The sequence below is a fragment of the Macrotis lagotis genome, chromosome 7 (assembly GCF_037893015.1).
Source record: "Macrotis lagotis isolate mMagLag1 chromosome 7, bilby.v1.9.chrom.fasta, whole genome shotgun sequence".
NCBI classification, from domain to species: Eukaryota; Metazoa; Chordata; class Mammalia; order Peramelemorphia; family Peramelidae; genus Macrotis; species Macrotis lagotis.
In genome coordinates this window covers 47,158,897-47,176,182 of record NC_133664.1, presented here as the reverse complement: position 1 = coordinate 47,176,182, position 17,286 = coordinate 47,158,897, and the positions used below count along the sequence as shown (strand labels likewise).

Below are 17,286 nucleotides of genomic sequence, written 5' to 3'. Positions count from 1 at the left end.
GGCGCCGCGGGCCCACCACCACGTAGCCGGAGACTCGGAGGCCGCGCGGGCCCGCCCCCTCCGGGCGGAGACTCGGGGCCAGATTGACAGCGGGGCGGCCCCTCCCCCGCCCCCCCGGGCCGCCGCGCCCACGCGCCCCGAAGCCGCCTGCTTTGTTTTTCTGCACTTTCCTGCCAGCCCGTTCGGGCCTCCAAGCCTTATAAAAGCCAATAAAACACAGAAAACTTGCGGCTGGGTCCCTGCTGGCCCGCAAGGCGGGGCCCGTCAGCTGACCGCGGCCCTGCAGCTGGGGGGGCGGCCAGGGTCTGCTTAAAACGCCCGGAAATGGGCCCCGGGGGCGGGGCGGCACACGTGGCACTTTTTTTATTCTTTGGCTTTTGCTGGGCAAGGCGATGGGGTGGTGCCCCCCAGCTGCCCTCTGATTTTTTTTCAGTTTTTGCAAGGCCAATGGGGTTACGTGACGTGCCCAAGGCCACACAACCAGGTCTTTATGAAATGCCTGAGGCCGGACTTGAACTCAGGTGCTAGGACTCCAGGGCCGGGGCTCTATCCACTGCGCCACCTAGCCGCCCCCGTTTGACTTTTAAAGCCCGTCACAACTCTGTCTCCTATCGACTTTTTCCACAGAGGGGAACTGGAACCTAGTTCTTCCTGACTCCCGGCACCATCTGCCAGTCTAACTACACCACATTTTGCCATTTTGCCCAACACCATGCCCTCTATAAGGTGAATATTTGTCAGACTGAATGCAAACGGACACCTGAGCCAAACACAAGTTTCCACAAACAAGTTGTACTCAATCCATCCACCAATCCTTTGAGGTTGTAAACAGAGGTATTTGTCCCATTTTTTTTTTTTTTTGCAGTTAAAAAGAAGCTTAAAGGGCCATAAAACTGTATCCTTGGATCCAGGTCTATTTCTGAGAGATCACAAAAAATGATTTAAAAAAAACCATGGGGCGGCTAGGTGGTGCAGTGGATAGAGCACCAGCCCTAGAGTCAGGAGGACCCGAGTTCAAATCCAACCTCAGACACTTAATAATGACCTAGCTGTGTGGCCTTGGGCAAGTCACTTAACCCCATTTGCCTTGCAAAAACTTAAAAAAATATCATGAGGGACAGGGCTTCATAACAGCCTGGAAAGACTTGCAAGAACTGATAGTGAAGTGAGTAGAACTAGAAGAACATTATACACACTAACAACATGGGGTCATGATCACCTGTGCTAGACTTGCACATTTCAGCAGTACAATAATCAAAGCCAATTCTAAAAGATTTGTGATGGAAAGTACCATACATACCCAGAGAAGCAACTGGAGTTTAAATGAAGACCAAAGCTTACTGTCTTCAATTTTTAAAAGTGGTCTTATGTATTATTTATTTTTCTCTCTAATGTTTTTTTTTATCTTGTGTTTGGATTTGATTCTTTCACAACATGATTAATATGGACTTATGTTTAGTACAATTAAACATGTAGATTGCTTTCTGTCAGGGGAAGAGGAGGTGGAAGAAAAATGTAAAACTCCAAAGCTTGCCAACCTTCTTCACCTTGGTGAAAACTAACATTGCATGTAGTTTGAAAACTAAGTATTTAAATTTTAAAGAAACAAAAACTAAGTTGGGGGCTGGGAGTTTTCCCAACACATATCATTCCATCACCCATTAGTCATCATCCAGCTAGGCCATTATTAAGTGTCTGAGGCTGGATTTGAACTCAGGTCCTCTGACCCCAATAATGTAGTCTTGAAAAGTTTTCTGAAGGTTACCTGAACTGTTCATGGTCATAAATCCAATGTATGTCCCACGGCGAGGGGCAACTAGGTGGTGCAGGTGGTGGATAGAGCACTGACCCTGGAGTTAGGAGGACCTGCCTTCAAATTTAGCCTCAAAAACTTGATTATGTATTAGCTGTGTGAGCTTGGGCAAGTCAGTTAACCCCGACTGCCTGGCATCCAGGCCAATGCCTACTCCTGTCATCTTGATCCATATCTGGCCACTGGACCCAGATGACTCTGGAGGAGAAAGTGAGGCTTCTCTATCAAATCCAATTCACTTCCTTGTCATGGCTTCACCTCCCCAATGTCATGGTCTTCAAGAAAGAAGGACAAACATCATCATAGGGACTTAAAACGAGGTAGAGACCACATCCTCCTGAATGTTGCCATTAATGATGCCATTTTGGATTTTCTTGGCAAAGATCCTGGTATGGTTTGCCATTTCCTTCTCCAGGTCATTTTACAGATGAGAAAATGTAGACAAAGAAGGTGAAGTGACTTGCCCAGCATCACACAACTGACTATCCTGAGTCTTCCTCATTCTAGGTCTGACACTCTCTATACTGTGCTACCTAACTGCCCTTCCTTCCTGAATATAAGCTGCCTATGAATTCAGAATTAAATTAGCCCAGTTCTAGACTTTAAGAAAGAGAAATATTATATACTATTCAAAGGAACATTAGAAAGATACAAGACTTAAATCTAACTCTATAGGCTTTTAAAATAATAAACCATTTATGGTACACATAAAAAGGCAATGAGTTCTACCTTATGCCAGCCAGCTATCTATTTTGGTCCCGGAGGAACAGAAGAGTGCATGTGACAATTCTTTAAATACACATTTTTCTGTTTGACTTTTAAAGCCAATCACAACCTGTCTCCAACTGGACTTGTTCCATTTTAATAGACATTATTTCCCTTCATGTGCTGTAGGGTCCAGCAAACTGGCTTCCTTGCCATTCCCTTGGGGGCAGGGAGTTTTCCCAACACATATCTTTCCATCACCCATTAGTCATTCTAAATCAGGAAGAACCTGATACCTAACAGGTCCTGTTGCAGAATAATTTGAATGCTGAACCCACACCAGATACTTGCCATCTGTCCTAACTATGCCAACCATGACCAAATAAGGAAGACCCTTCCTTCCCTCTGGGGTCCTAGAGCTGGCAGGGACTCATCATCTGAGCAAGTTACTTTATCAAGGTCTCCATATGCACATGCATAAGCTGGGTTTGCAAATAGAGAGCTGGCATATACAAAACTATAACAGCTATTATCATAGCAGCAAAGAATTGAAAATTAAGGGGATGCTCATCAATTAGGGAATAGCTTTATAAATGATGGGATGGAAAGCTATTGCTCTATAAGAAATCATGAGGGACAGGACTTCAGAAAAGCCTAGAAAGACTTGTATGAACTGATACTGAGTGAAATGAGCAAAACCAGAACATTGTACATGTTAACAGCAAGACTGGGTGATGATCACCTATGATGGACTTGTTCATTCTAACAGTTCAATAATGAAAGACAATTCTAAAAGATTTGTGATGGAAAATACTATCTATATCCAGAGAAGGATCTGTGGAGTTTAAATAAAGACTAAAACTTAGTATCTTCAATTTTTAAAAATTGTCTTAGGTATTGTGTTTTTTTCTCTTTATTTTTTTCCTTTGTTTTGATTTGATTCTTCACTTACAGCAAAACTATGTTTAGCATGAACCCCCCCCCCCCAAACAAATAGAGTGCTGACTGAGAAGTCAGGAAAACCTGCCTATTTAGTATGGCTTCATGGGCTGATCACTTAATTTCTCCAGTCTCAGTTTCCTCTGAAGAACCTAGAAGGAATCACATCAGTTTTATGTAGGCTGGACTCTTTTTCTTCTAAAGCCCTTTCTGGGAATTTGGTTAGTTCAAGGACTTACTTGGCTTCCATGTCATTACTTGGAGGCCTAAAAGGTGTGGTTTGGCAGAATCTCCATTGCCCTGGGGAATGCCAATCTGTCAGGCAACAAACAATGTAAGAGTCATCATATTTCTTTCTTCTCAGGTTGTTACCTTGGTGAATATGAAAACCAAGGCGAACAGCCTCTGTTTGAATTGGTAATGGTATCCATTTAAATCTCATATTTATTTGAATTTTATAGTCTATGAATGTTTCATTCCATTGCAGTCTCAAATCTGAATGTTGTCCTGAGTGAGGTCTGGTTCAAAACCAGAGGGCTGGACAGGAAGACCTTCAAGATCTGAATTCTATGAGAATCTGATAATCCTATGAACTTCCTCCCAAGGTTGTTAGGAGGACAGTGTCTTGCAAACCCAAAGGCCAGAAATTCATTACTAATAAGAATTGATAATAATGACAGCTAAATAGACCAAAAGCTACTATAATCCTCTTATAGATCTTGTTTCTTAGTTCAATTATTTTGCAGTCTGGAGAATGAGAGTTCCCATTCCCCACCCCCGACCAAGCACAACTGGAAACTCTTCCCCTCAACTCCGGCTGGTACCAGAGCACTGATTTTTCCAATTGAAACAATGAAATGATTTTCCAGTGATACAATCTGAATTATTAACACCAGCATTTATAATGAGTTCTCTGAATCAATAAGAAAGTTCTAAAGAAAACCTTGAACTTTCCAAAGGGCATCTCTAAATAATTGGTAGGTGGGATGTTTTTGTTTGGAAAGAATTAAAGATAACTCCTAGGGTAATCAAGCTATCTTGAGGCCAGGTCCTTCCCTGCCTCCCCTAGAGTCAATCAAAGACCAGAGACCTAGCCAAAAATTGTAGCTGAAGCATCTAGGAGAGAGACCATTGCTGCATGGGATCCCTTCTCTGAGTGAACTGCACCAGAAACTACCTGTGGTTCCCTAGCATCACTGGGAAGGGCTTTCCAGTCACTCAGGGTGCCCAAACATGTGTCCACCAAGTATTCCTATATGAGAACCCTTTTCTACTAGTACTGTGATATCCTCTGCATATGAGGAATAAGAAATCCAATAGCAGCTGCTTTGAACTAAAATATCTTTCCATTCCTAAAGAATCATAACTAAGAGTTAAATGGGGATCCCAGAGCATTTCTGTATGGCCTCATTCCTTGACTTTACAAATCAAGACTGAGACTTCTGGTTTTTTTTTTTGTTTCTTTTTGTTTTATTTTGTTTTGGTTTTTTTTGCAAGGCAAATGGGGTTAAGTGGCTTGCCCAAGGCCACACAGCTAGGTAATTATTATTAAGTGTCTAAGCCCGGATTTGAACCCAGGTACACCTGACTCCAGGACCAGTGCTTTATCCACTGCTTCACTTAGCCGCGCCAAGACTGAGGCTTCTAAGCTAAGTATCTTGCCCAAATTTTTAAGGATGGTAAGTGGCAAAAATAGAACTTTGAATTTAGGATCTTTGACTCCAAATTCTGTGGGTCAGTGGAAAGGATACAGAATTTGGAGTCAAAAATCCTGGATTTCAAATTCTTTTTTTGCCACTTATCACCCTTAAAAATTTTACCTAGTTTGGGTAAGAAGAAACAAATCATTTGGGAGCTACCCACCATCTGAGTGGTTACCCACTCACAGCCACCATGTTTCTTACAAGTAGGATTACATGCAGAAGAACCCACATAGGAGATGGGGGCTACAATAATCAGGCAGTAAAGTTAAAGAAAAAGAAGAAATGGAGAAATATCGGAAATAAGAAGAAGAAGAAATAATAACTAATTTTAATATTACCACTTTATGATTTACAAAATTACTTTATACATATTATTCACTTTATCTTCATAAGATCTGTAGAATTACTTTTATTATTATTAATATTATTATTATTATTCCTTTTTAAAAGATAAAGAGCTATTGACATCTAGGATCCCCCCAGCAAGTAGATGTCCAAAAAAGGATTTGAACTTATGTCTTTCAGGTTAGTAGCAAGTGGATAGAGCCAGTACTTGGAATCAGACAGAGCCTAGATTCAGGAAGATGTATCTTCTTGAGTTCTTATCTGGTCTCAGGTATTTACTACCTGTGTGACCTTGGGCAAATCACCTAACCCTGATTGTCTCCATTCCTCATCTGTAAAATGAATTGGAGCAGGAGATAGCAAACTACTCAAGTAACTTTGCCAAGAAAACTTTAAATGGGGTCACAGAGAGTTGGACAGGGCTGAAAACTTTGATTTTAGATCCAATGTTCTTAGCCACCCAGCTCAAGAAGCCAGGAATTAGAAGTATCCCCAGCAGATCAAAGTGCCTATAAATTTCAGCCAATTGAACTAGGGACTGATAGGAAAGAATTTATCTGTTTCAGACTTGAGTTTGAAGGCAAAGATGTAAAATTTAGGATTAAAAACAGCAAGAGTTGAAGTCTAAGTGACTTAAAGAGAAAAAATTAAGCAAGGTCTGATGAAAATAATGTATTCTTTTGTAAGACAGCCTAATGACATTTGGAAGCCTGAGAATAACGGAACTCAACAAATTCGTGACCTCTGCTTTCTAACTTTAAGTTAAAATCTTTGGAAGAGGCTGAATTTATCAAAAGTTAAACTTGCTTGTAAAATCTCTATATCTTTTGATTTCTTCTCTTATCTTGACTTTCAATAAGGTTATTATGCACCCACTCCCTGTATTGTATAATATTGTATATAGTAGTTTAAGAAAACTAAAATCAAAGGTTAAAAAGTTGTATTTTCAGAGCAACATTCATATTGGGCATTTGAAGGCATTGCCCCAAAATCCTGATAGAAAACTTCTCCACAATTGAAAGAATGTCTATCAATTAGGGAACATCTGAACAAGTTGTAATATGTAAATGTGATGGAATACTCATGTGCTACAAGAAATGATGAGCAGGCAGATTTGAGGAAAACCTGGAAATTCTTAAATGAACTGATGCTAAGTGAGCAGAACCAGAATGTTATACACAATAACAACAACATTATGCGATGATCAACTCTGATAGACTTTGATTTTCTCAGCAATACAGGTAATTCTTGTGATGCCATACACGTCCAGAGAAAGAACCGTGGAGTCTGAATGCAGATCAAAACATACTATTTTCACCTTTTGTTAATCTGTTTTTTTGTTTTTCTTTCTCATGGTTTTTCCATTTTGTTTTGATTGTTATTTCATAATAACTAATATGGAAATATTTTTAACATGATTATGCATATACAGCCTATATCAGATTGCTTGTTATCTTGGGGAAGGTAGAGGAAAGAGAGGGGAGGGAGAGAATTTTGCAAAAATGAATGTTGAAAACTATTTCCATCTGTAATTGGGGAAAAATAAAACACTATTAAGATAAAAATAAAAGTTGTTTGGGAAAAAAGAACAAGAACAAGAAGACTTGAGCATTACTCAGCATTGAGTAATCTCAGCCTCTACATGAGGATAATATTTTCATGGATACAGGGTATTGAAGTCTCAGTCTATATATCATGTTAAAGCTTCAAAAGTACTTGGCTGAGAACAGAGGTAAGAAGCACAAGTATTATTATTTTCATTTTATATCTGGATAAACTAAGGTTCAAAATTATATTTGATTGCTCACACAGCTAGTATGTGGCAGAGCTGAAACTGAAACCCCAGGTTTCCTAACTATAAGTCTATTTATGACTCATTACACTACAATGCTCAGATAATCACATATGACATGATAGGCACATGATAGATATTTAGAAGATGTTTGTTGACTTTGCAAATTCTAGGGGATGCAGGAGTAGATTAGTTCCTTAGTAATGTTCTTTATTGCTTTGACCATTCTAGGACGGCGGCTCTTAGAATCCCTAGTTTCTTTCCAACCAACCTCAGATATTGTTGAAGGCCTTTCGTGATTACCCCAAGATGCTAGTTTCTAGACTTGAAATCCCCTCATTCAGGTATTTAGGAATGGGTTTGGACTTGTGATTTGTTTAGCATCCAGGGGTGCATTATTGAAGGATTAGCTAAGAGATATATGTAATACACTTTTACATTTAATTGCAAGGCAATGAAACATTAAATTAAGCACTTATTTGTGGTGTGATCAAACACTGGAAATTTAACAACTGGTTTTCTCAGAGATGGCACCCCTCCCTCTGAAGCAAAGCAGTTTTCAGACATTTCGGTTGTAGGTCCCCTTTATACTCAATAATCATTGAGGACCCTCCGAAGAGCTTTCGTTTATGTGTATTATATGTATCACTACCTATCATTTAAAAATGTTAAATATCTGAGTATTATGATTAAAAAGTAGTTTTGATATTTCTGACCCCCTGAAAGGGTTCCACTATTACCCTTGAAAATTACTGCTATATAGAATTCCCAAGTAAGCAAATTCGCTGTTTGGGAGAATGTTGCACCATCTCTGCATTTTAAGATTTACGACTTACTTTCTTTTGAATAATTCTGAGTCAGAGAGTATGAATGAGTAACATTTCCACTTTACATCTGGGGAAACAGTTTCTGAGACTATAACTGATTTGTCTGTTGTCACAGAGCAGGTAAAAACAAGACTCAAATCCAGGTTTCCTCATGCCAAATTCATTGCTATTGTCAGTGAACCATACAGTTTTATAATTATTTATGGAACTGCAATAATAACAAGCTTCTTGCATGCAGTGTTGGATGTAGTTCTAAGATATGTGTCTTAGATCAGAATCATTTATTAATCTGGAGTCTATGAACTTGTTGGTTTTTTAAATCAAATAACTAATTCATTATAATTGGTTATCTTTCTAATCCTATGTATTTTACTTTTTCATTTGAAAACATTATCCTGAGAACATTGTTCACCAGACTCACTAAGGGATTCATGATTTACAAAAAAGGATTAAGAATTTCTGTCTCATCTAAAAAAAGAAGAAACAGGCCCATAAGTACAAAAATATTATAACAATTCCATTTTTGGTAGCATGGAACTGGAGGTTCTGAGGAGATGCCCATCCACTTGGGGAAAATTAATGGAAAAATCATTATCCTATACGAAATGTTGAAAGGAACAACTGAAGAGAGATCTGGGAAGATTTATATGGATTGATCCAGAGTGAAGTGAAAGAACTAGGAGAGCAAATGACAACAATATTGTTTTAAAAAAAACTACATAAGATGTAAGGACTCTGATTAAAACAATGACCAACTCTGATTCTGGAAGGTTCATGCTAATCTACGCATCAGAGAGGTTATGCATAGACTCAGGGTACATAATGAGACATATATATCATATAGATATATAGATATATAGATATATGGATATAGATATATAAATATATTTATATATGTGTGTGTGTGTGTGTGTATGGTGTCTATAAATATATACATATTCAAGGTGGCGCAGTGTATATAGAATCACAAAACTACTATCAATAAGGTTCCTCATTCCGAGTTCTACTAACCTACTAACTATGTGACCCTGGGCAAATCTCTTAACCCTGTTTGTCTCAGGGTTTTTCTTTGCCTATAACATTCTTCTTTATTCTAGAGTAAAATGAGCCAGAGAAAAGAAATGGCAAACTACTCCAGTATCTTTGTCTAGGAGCTTACAATAAGTTAGACATGACTGAAAGGAATTAATATATGCCTATATAAACACACACATAAATATTTGGATACAGTAACTATAAAAATTTATTTTGTTTGTCTATACATATTTGTTAAAAGAGGTTTTTTCCCCCGATGCAGGTGCAAAGGACAGATTTTGCTTAATTGAAAAACATGAAATTTAATTGTAAAAATATTCCTGTCCTAGGTGGATTCAGTGTTGATCAGGGAACCTGAAAATGACCAAGAGATGAATGTTAGGGGTAGGAAGGTCAAGAATAGTGTCTTTCTTGCCTCCCACAATTATGATTAAAGTGAATGGTAGTGACTGGGAGAATACCAAGTATCTACTAAGGTGAACGACTAGGTAGTGCTGCGGATAGAGCACCAATTCAGCAGAACCTGAGTGTTAAGCTAGAGGTGGTTGTATTCCATTTTTTCAGAGATCCCTATAGCCTGAAATAGAAAAGACACTTGAAGGGGGTTGAAGGTCGGTGACTGTGGGACTCTATAATCCTGATGACCTGATTTTCATGGCTCCTAGGGCCCCATCTGGCTATACATCTCAGATCCTCTAAAGCTAATAATATAGTAATTAAACAGCAAATCAGTGGATGATGAAACATGTTTTGGTGGAAGAGGATTAGGTTGTGAAATAGGAAACTTAGTCAAGGTTCTTCCAATTGCTAGCAGTATGACTTTGGGGTTTCCAATTGACAAACCATTCGTTTCAGTTCTTTGAGTATTCATGTACTCATCTATGTAATAGATACAACAAAACTTGCTTCATCAACTTCATGGAGGTTTTTAAAGGTAAAGGAAGTGAGGGATATGAAAGCATTTCATAACTTATAAAATGTTATATTAAAATGAACCTGAAGAAAAGCCTTTAGGGCAAGCTAGGGCAGGGGCTCTAGGGTCCTGTCCTGCTTTTAGCTTAGTACCACAGAGTATTGACTACATTCTCCATTAAGGTGCACCCCCAAGCTGGAGGGCAGCTAGGTGGCATAGTGAATAGAGTATGGGTCCACTTAATAATTGCCTAGCTGGATGATCCTGGGAAAGTCACTTAATCCCATTGCCTTAAATTAAAAAAAAAAATCCAAGCTGGAGATTTAAAAAAAGGGGAACCAGGAAGGGAATGTGTGGCAACTTCCAGAGTTCCCTATCAAAAGAAAAGGGAATTCATACCCTAAGGTCCTAATTCCATTTTAGTTTTGCAATTCATTAGGGAAATAGTCACCTGATTACTAAGGAGATAGGTACATGCTAACTATTGGACTGCTGACTCTCTTAAAATCAGAATAATGGCATCTTAGAATCAATCATGGGACTAATTATCTTGGATGTCCTTTAGTCTGTAGGAAAAAGAATTGCTAAAGTCTTGTGAGTCTGTCCTCAGATTTATATATACACATTGGAACCTCTCCCAATGTCACCATAATCCAGCTCTTACTATGGACTAACTGTTTTTAAAGAGTTATCTTGGGGCCCAGAGAAGTTAAAGTCCAGGGTGTATGCCAATATATACCCAAATGGTTTCTGAAAAAGATCTTCAAATTCTAGTCAACCAACTAGTATTTCTTTCTTTTTAAAAAATTTTTATTAATTTGTTTTTCCACCCACATGTAACAATATTTTTTTTTTGGCAAGGTTTTGAGTTTTACGTCTTTCTCCCTCCCTCCCCTTCCACCCCCCCCCCCCCACAGAAAGCAATCTGATAAAGGATCTACATTATAACCATGCTAAAACATAGATCCATATTGATCATGTGAGAGAAGAATCAGATTCAAATGAAAGGAAAAAACTGACATAAGACAACTTTTAAAAATTGAAGATAATAAGTTTTGGTCTTAACTTAAATTTCCTTCTCTGGACTATGGATGGTATTTTCCATCACAAGTCTTTTAAAATTGTCTTTGATTATTGCCTGAAGAAATGAACAAGTCCATCAAGGTTGATGATCATCACCCCATGTTGTTATTAGAGTCCAGCTAATATTTCTGAAATACTTGCAACACATTCCAGATGGATTTTTGAGCTCATTGATTTGGGCGTAGTTCTTTACCAAAGCAAAAATGAGACATGGTTTTTACTCAGGGACCTACTAAAGGAATTATCAGATAAATCTAAGCAGGATGGTTGGTTGGTTGGTTCTTGTCCTTCCTTATTGAAGAAGATCAAAGTGACATCCTCATGTTTGAGACAAATTACAGGTTGTCCAACTGTGACCGATCAGACTAAAACAAGCTCAGAATGCTCTGTCACAGGTTAGGCTCAAATACTCCATGGGACCCCCTAGGGTATTTACTCCAAACTTATATATCTCATGTTTCCTTTGAGCAGTTTCAATTCTGCCTTGCTCATAGAGCACAGCACCCTCTCAAATAGGGCACGCCATGCTGGGAGGTCCTGTGCCAGTGTCTTCCATGCTGCACAATCAATTCTAAAGTACTTGAGAAACCTTTAGGGTGTCCTGGTATCACTTCTTCTGACTCTCTTGTAAGCTCTTGCCCTGTATAAGTTCTCTCAAAAATAGTCTTTTTGGCAGTCTGGCATTTGAACAAGGCCAGCCCATCATGGTTGTGCTCTGAAATAATGTAGTTTGAATGCCTGGCAGGTTAGCTCAAGGAAAGACCTCAGTGTCTGGCATCTCCTCCTGCCAGGTGATCTTCAGACTCTTTCTAAGACAATTTAAATGGAAGTGATTCAGTTTCCTGGCATAGTCCTGGTAGACTGTCCAGGTTTCACAAGCATACACAGTGAGATCTATAGACTTTCAGTTTAGTAGTCAATCCAATACCCCTTCACTCTCACACTTTTAGTCTCCCAAATACTGAGCTAGATCTGGCAATGCCTGGACAATTAGGATATTTTCAAAATAAATACACAATGATTTGGTGACGACGATGATGATGATGATGATGATGATGTTTGTCCTTTTGTCTTCAAAGAAGACCATGACATCAGCAAGGTGATGCCATGACAAACAAATGTTGAATTTGAGTGAGGGGATGCTGTGCTAAATCCCCAGCCTCACTTTCTCCTCCAGAGTCATCTGGGTCCAGTGGCCAGACATGGATCAGGACAATAAGAGATGGCCCTGGATGTGAGGCAATCAGGGACTTGCCCAGGGTCACACAGCTAATAAGGAGCAAATGTCTGAGACTACATTTGAATTCAGGTTTTTCCATCTCTGGGGCTGCTGCCCCTAAGGAAATAAGGAAGGGCTTCAAGAAAGAATAGTAAAAACCTAATGGAGAAGTAGTTCTTTGAAGCAGAAATGAGGAGATAAGATGTTCTAGATACGGGAAACAGTCTGTGTCCATCAGCCAATCACAGAGGCAAGAGATGGCATCTTAGCTATGAGGATTATTTTATCTAGAGAGAACAGGAGCAAAATACAAAGAACATCTGTAACCTGAGAAGATATTATTTAGTCCTAAAGACATTATTTAGCCATTGAAGTTTCTCTAGTTTAGGAATGATTTCTAGAAGGGCTATATTTGAGCTATAGGGTGAAAATTTGAATGCTGGTATGTTGAAAAAAGGTTCCATTACTGAACTTTGACCAATTCACTTCAGTTTTCTTGACCTGGTCTCTAGAATCTTGGGTTCAGCTAAGTGAAATAAACTGAGGCAGCTAGAGGTACAATAGAGAGAGCTGTACTTGGCTTCAATACTCATTAACCTGGTTGTGTGTGGTAATCTTTGGGCCTTAGTTTCCTTAGCTGCAAAATGGGAATAATAACAAATTCTATCTTACTGTTTGGTTGGGAGTATCAAATAAGATATATATATATATATATATATATATATATATATATATTTAAAACAATAGGGTTAAAGTGACTTGCCTAGGGTCATAGAGCAATTATTTTTTGGGTTGGAGGGGTGTTGCAAGGCAATGGGGTTAAGTTATTTGCCCAAGGTCACACAGCTAGTTTATTATTATTATTTAGTTTTTTTGCCAGGCAGTGGGGTTAAGTGGCTTAGCCAAGGCCACACAGCTAGGGAATTATTAAGTATCTGAAGTTAGATTTGAATTCAGGTTGTCCTGACTCTAGGGGTCTATCTACTACCTGACTGCCCCTGCTACTATTATTATTAATTCCTACAATGATTTAAACTCTGAATCTAGTTTTTGTAAAGAGAACTCTGTTTTGAATGTCAGAGAAGGGGAAATTTTTAAATCCTGTTTTATTAATTTATGAAGCAAACAGTTCTTTTGTAAAGCAAATAAGAGACTTTTTATTTTATCTTTTATAAGAACCAGATTTTCTTTTTTGAGCTTGGTTATTCTTTTGGGTTTTGGTGGGGAAAGGATACTGTTAGGTAAGGTTTCAAAATTAAGGTAAACTGAGAGACCAAGGGCCAAGCATGATCAATTTATGTTAGGCTAGCAGTAACTAATAAATTATGTCAATAATCTAAGTGACCAAAGACCCTGAGAGGGCTTACTAGACTTTATATGGTTTTGGGAAATGCCAAAGACAAAGCATAAAACAATAGGATTGTTACAAAGCCTGATGTACCATAGCTGATAGAAAGCAATATGTTTGAATAGAAATCAGGAATGCAGAGTTAGCAACATCCCCTCCTTCCATGTGGCGGGTTCCCTGGTGGTGTCCAGCTGTGTGGCTAACATTTCAGTCAGTCTTGCAGAGATAGCAGACTTTCTGGGGGCTACCTGCATCTTCCAAGGCTAGGCAGAGGGATAATAGTACAAAGGGAGCAGGATGTTTCTTTAAATTAAGTTGATTTATGGGACAACAGTTCAGAGAGGAAAGCTCAACTTTGGAGCTTAGGAAAAAAGACATGGCTTAGGCTTAGGCAATTTTACAATATGTTGGGGTGGCTACAAAATATAATCAGAATCACTGAGGAGACAATGTCCCTGAAAAAGAGAAACGAACAAATATATAATGACAATCCAAAATTACAATGATAATAGCTAGTGAGGTTAATAAAGAATTACTTGAGGCCTAATGCTTGCTATATCTACTACTACTCAATTGCAACTGATTGAATATGTAATGACAACAACCTCTTTCTAAAAGCAAATATAAAACTTGCTTTCTAGATGCAATCATAAGCTGGCACAAACATCTTGGGTCAGGGGAGGGGTAAGGAGACTTTGGTGCTTTTAAGAATTCATAATATAGGGGCACTGGATAGAGCACTGGCCTTGGAGTCAGGAAGATCCTAGTTCAAATCCTGCCTCAGACAGTTAATAGTTACTAATTGTGTGACCTTGGGTAAGTCATTCAACCCCATAGTCTTACCAAAAAAAAATCATAGTGTAGCTAATAAAACACAGATATCCTGAGTCCAGGATCCACTCCTTCTCCTCTAATGGAACTAGGATAGCACCTCTCTTCCCCTGATGGAAATGAGACAAAGCAGACATCTTAAAGTCAAGGGTCACTTTCCCAATGGAACTGTGATGACTTTGTTGGCACTGTGAGGTCAATCTCCAAAAAAGTCCACATCTGACATCCAATTTTATGTTTTTTTTTGTTTTATTCTTATAAATTGCCTCTACCAGAACTTCACTTGAAGGTTACTAGGTCCCCATGCAGATATAACCAAAAGTTTTAGAAGAAACAAAGTAAAACTGTTAAATTAATTCTGTTTGTTTTTCTTAAGACCAAACTCTGGAGGTTTATATTGAGTTGAAGGAGTGTAAAGAGCTGAGATTAATGCCAAGAGGTGAGGAAGTATGATAATGGTACTCTCAACAGAAATTTCAGGTCAATTGTTCAGTCATGTGCCTACTTCATGACCCCATTTGGGATTTTCTTGGCAGAGAAACTAGATTGATTTGCCATTTCCTTCTCAGCTCATTTTACAGTTGAGAAACTGAAGTAAAACTGGGTAAGTGAATTGATCAGGGTCACACAGTATCTGAAGTCAGATTTGAACTCAGGAAAATGAGCATGGCACTCTCTTCACTGTGCCACCTAATTGTTCTTCTCAAAAGAAATAGGAAGGTTCAAAGGTTTCTTAAGTTTGAGAAGGGAAAAAATAACTTTGGTTTTAGATATGATGAGTTTAAGATAAACCTCTCTGGAGTGTTCAGTTTAAAATATTCAGTAGGCAGTGTGAAGTGGACTGTAGCTGAGGAAAGAGAAAGGCAAATTTAAAAGTCCTTTTCCTTAACTAGTTTAAAAGGCAAACAACTGGCACACAATATCAACATATGCAAAACGTTTAGAAAATCCAAGATAATTTCAGGGAGGGGTCACTTAGCTTTGAGGAAGGGAGGGTTTCAAGAAATGTCCTGTAGAGGAAGTATAGGATGATTCAGTAATTGGTGCTGTTTGTAAATTAGATTATTGTGAGGTTCATCAGACAAGCACACCTCTTAGTGGATAGGGCTGTGGACCTGAAGTAGAGAATATCTGGGTTCAAATATAGCATCAGATGTGTCTGACCTGTTTGACCCTGGTCAAGCCTCTTGTTTGTTCCCTTATCTTTAAAATTGGGGGGGTTGGACTTTTAGTGTCATGAATCTCTTCCTGATCAAAATTGTGTTAGAGATAAAAGGCTATTGAGTTTTTTAGGGAAAAAAATGGCTTTCACTCAACTGCCTTATAGTAAAAAGCAAATTAGCAGTTGGATAAGATTATTAATTTGTCTAGTCTGTTCAGTACCAGCTTTCTCTTTAATAATATTGGAATTACTGATTCTCTGAGTTGAGTCAAGCTAAACTGTACCACTTTTGAGATACTCTAGTTCTGGGATTCTTAGCCTGGATCTGTGAACTTAAGAAAAACATTTTTTTTGATGACATATACGGCTGTGTCTCACTCTTCATGACCCCTCTTGGGGTTTTCTTGGTAAAGATATTGGAGTGGCTTGTTTTTTCCTTCTCTGGCTCCTTTTATAGAGAAGGAAACTGAGGCAAATAGGGTCAAGCGATTTGCCCACTCTCAGCACGGCACCACCTATGTGCCCCAGTAATAAAGCTCTTTATAAAACTTAGCTCTATAAATGTGAGTCCCAACAGTGAGGTGAGCCTGTGTACCTGGAGAAAAGGAATGATTTCAAGTTTTCTCTTTGTAGATCTCCTTCCCTTGGGATGGGACTTGAGACACAGTGGGTGCTCCTTGGATGACAGATCACTCCCATTACTTTTGAAATGTGAGTTTTTTTATGGGTCACTATTTCTGATATAATTAGTTTCCTTTTTGCAATGCTATTTATTTTGTGTATTAAATTCTGAAAAGGGGTCCATAGGTTTCATCAGACAATGTTCAAGGGATCCGTGGTCCCAAAAAGAGATGGAACCCTGATCTGGCTCCATGCCCCCTCCACCTGTGTTTTACACAAGCTGACACGGGGGCCCGAGAGGACCCCACCAGGCAGATCCCTTATCGTGTGAAAGGATTGGCTGGGAAAGGTTCTGGAGAGATGGGGATTGTTACTGCGCATGATGTAGACAGGACGGAGGAGACTCTCCGGGGTTTGGTGATTCAGCTGCTTCTGCACAGCAGGCCTAGTCTCCCGGCGGGCATGGGCAGGGGTGAGAACCCTGGCATGTGGCAGTCACCCGGAGGCCCTGGCATCTTAGTTGTGGGAGGGGAGGCGGGGAGGAGTGCGGGGAGGAGTCCGGGGCTGCCCCTCTTCTCCTACTCTTCTCCGGGCCTCCTCCAAGGGTGGGCCCGGGGCTCCGAGGGTGGGCCCGGCCCCGAGGGTGGGTCCTGATCTCAGAGGGTGGGCCCGGGGCCCTGGGCCTGGCAGGAGGGGGCAGAGTGCGGCCCCTCCCGTCACATGCCCCACGTGGGGCCGGGAATTCCGCCCCGGAGCCCCCCCGCCCGGCCCGCAGGGCCCGCAGGGGCCGCCGCATATAAGGCCGGGCCGGAGGCGGCGCAGGCGGAGACTCGCCCCGGGCTCGCGGCGCCCGGCCCCGGCATCGGCCCCCGGCCCCCCGCTCCCCCCGGCCCCGGCCCCCGGCCCCCGGCCCCCGGCCCCCGGCCCCCGGCCCCCGGCCCCCGCTCCCC

General features: G+C 40.1%; 2 protein-coding genes across 2 annotated transcripts in view; one reads left to right on the top strand and one right to left on the bottom strand.

The window, feature by feature from the left end:
* The window catches only part of CRTAP (cartilage associated protein), a 76,392-nt gene extending 67,273 nt beyond the window's left edge, over positions 1–9,119 (bottom strand). Inside the window, exons 1-4 of the mRNA XM_074195217.1 lie at positions 9,101–9,119; positions 5,321–5,403; positions 3,697–3,772; positions 1–196 (exon numbers count right to left, since the gene is read on the bottom strand). The exon at positions 1–196 is cut by the window's left edge and continues 709 nt beyond it. Coding sequence (XP_074051318.1) covers positions 1–196; positions 3,697–3,772; positions 5,321–5,403; positions 9,101–9,119 — 374 coding nt within the window. The remainder of the gene's footprint in view (positions 197–3,696; positions 3,773–5,320; positions 5,404–9,100) is intronic.
* A 7,629-nt stretch (positions 9,120–16,748) lies between these two features.
* The window catches only part of GLB1 (galactosidase beta 1), a 63,494-nt gene continuing 62,956 nt past the window's right edge, over positions 16,749–17,286 (top strand). The window contains exon 1 of the mRNA XM_074192802.1: positions 16,749–16,808. The gene's annotated coding sequence lies outside the window, so the exon portion shown is untranslated. The remainder of the gene's footprint in view (positions 16,809–17,286) is intronic.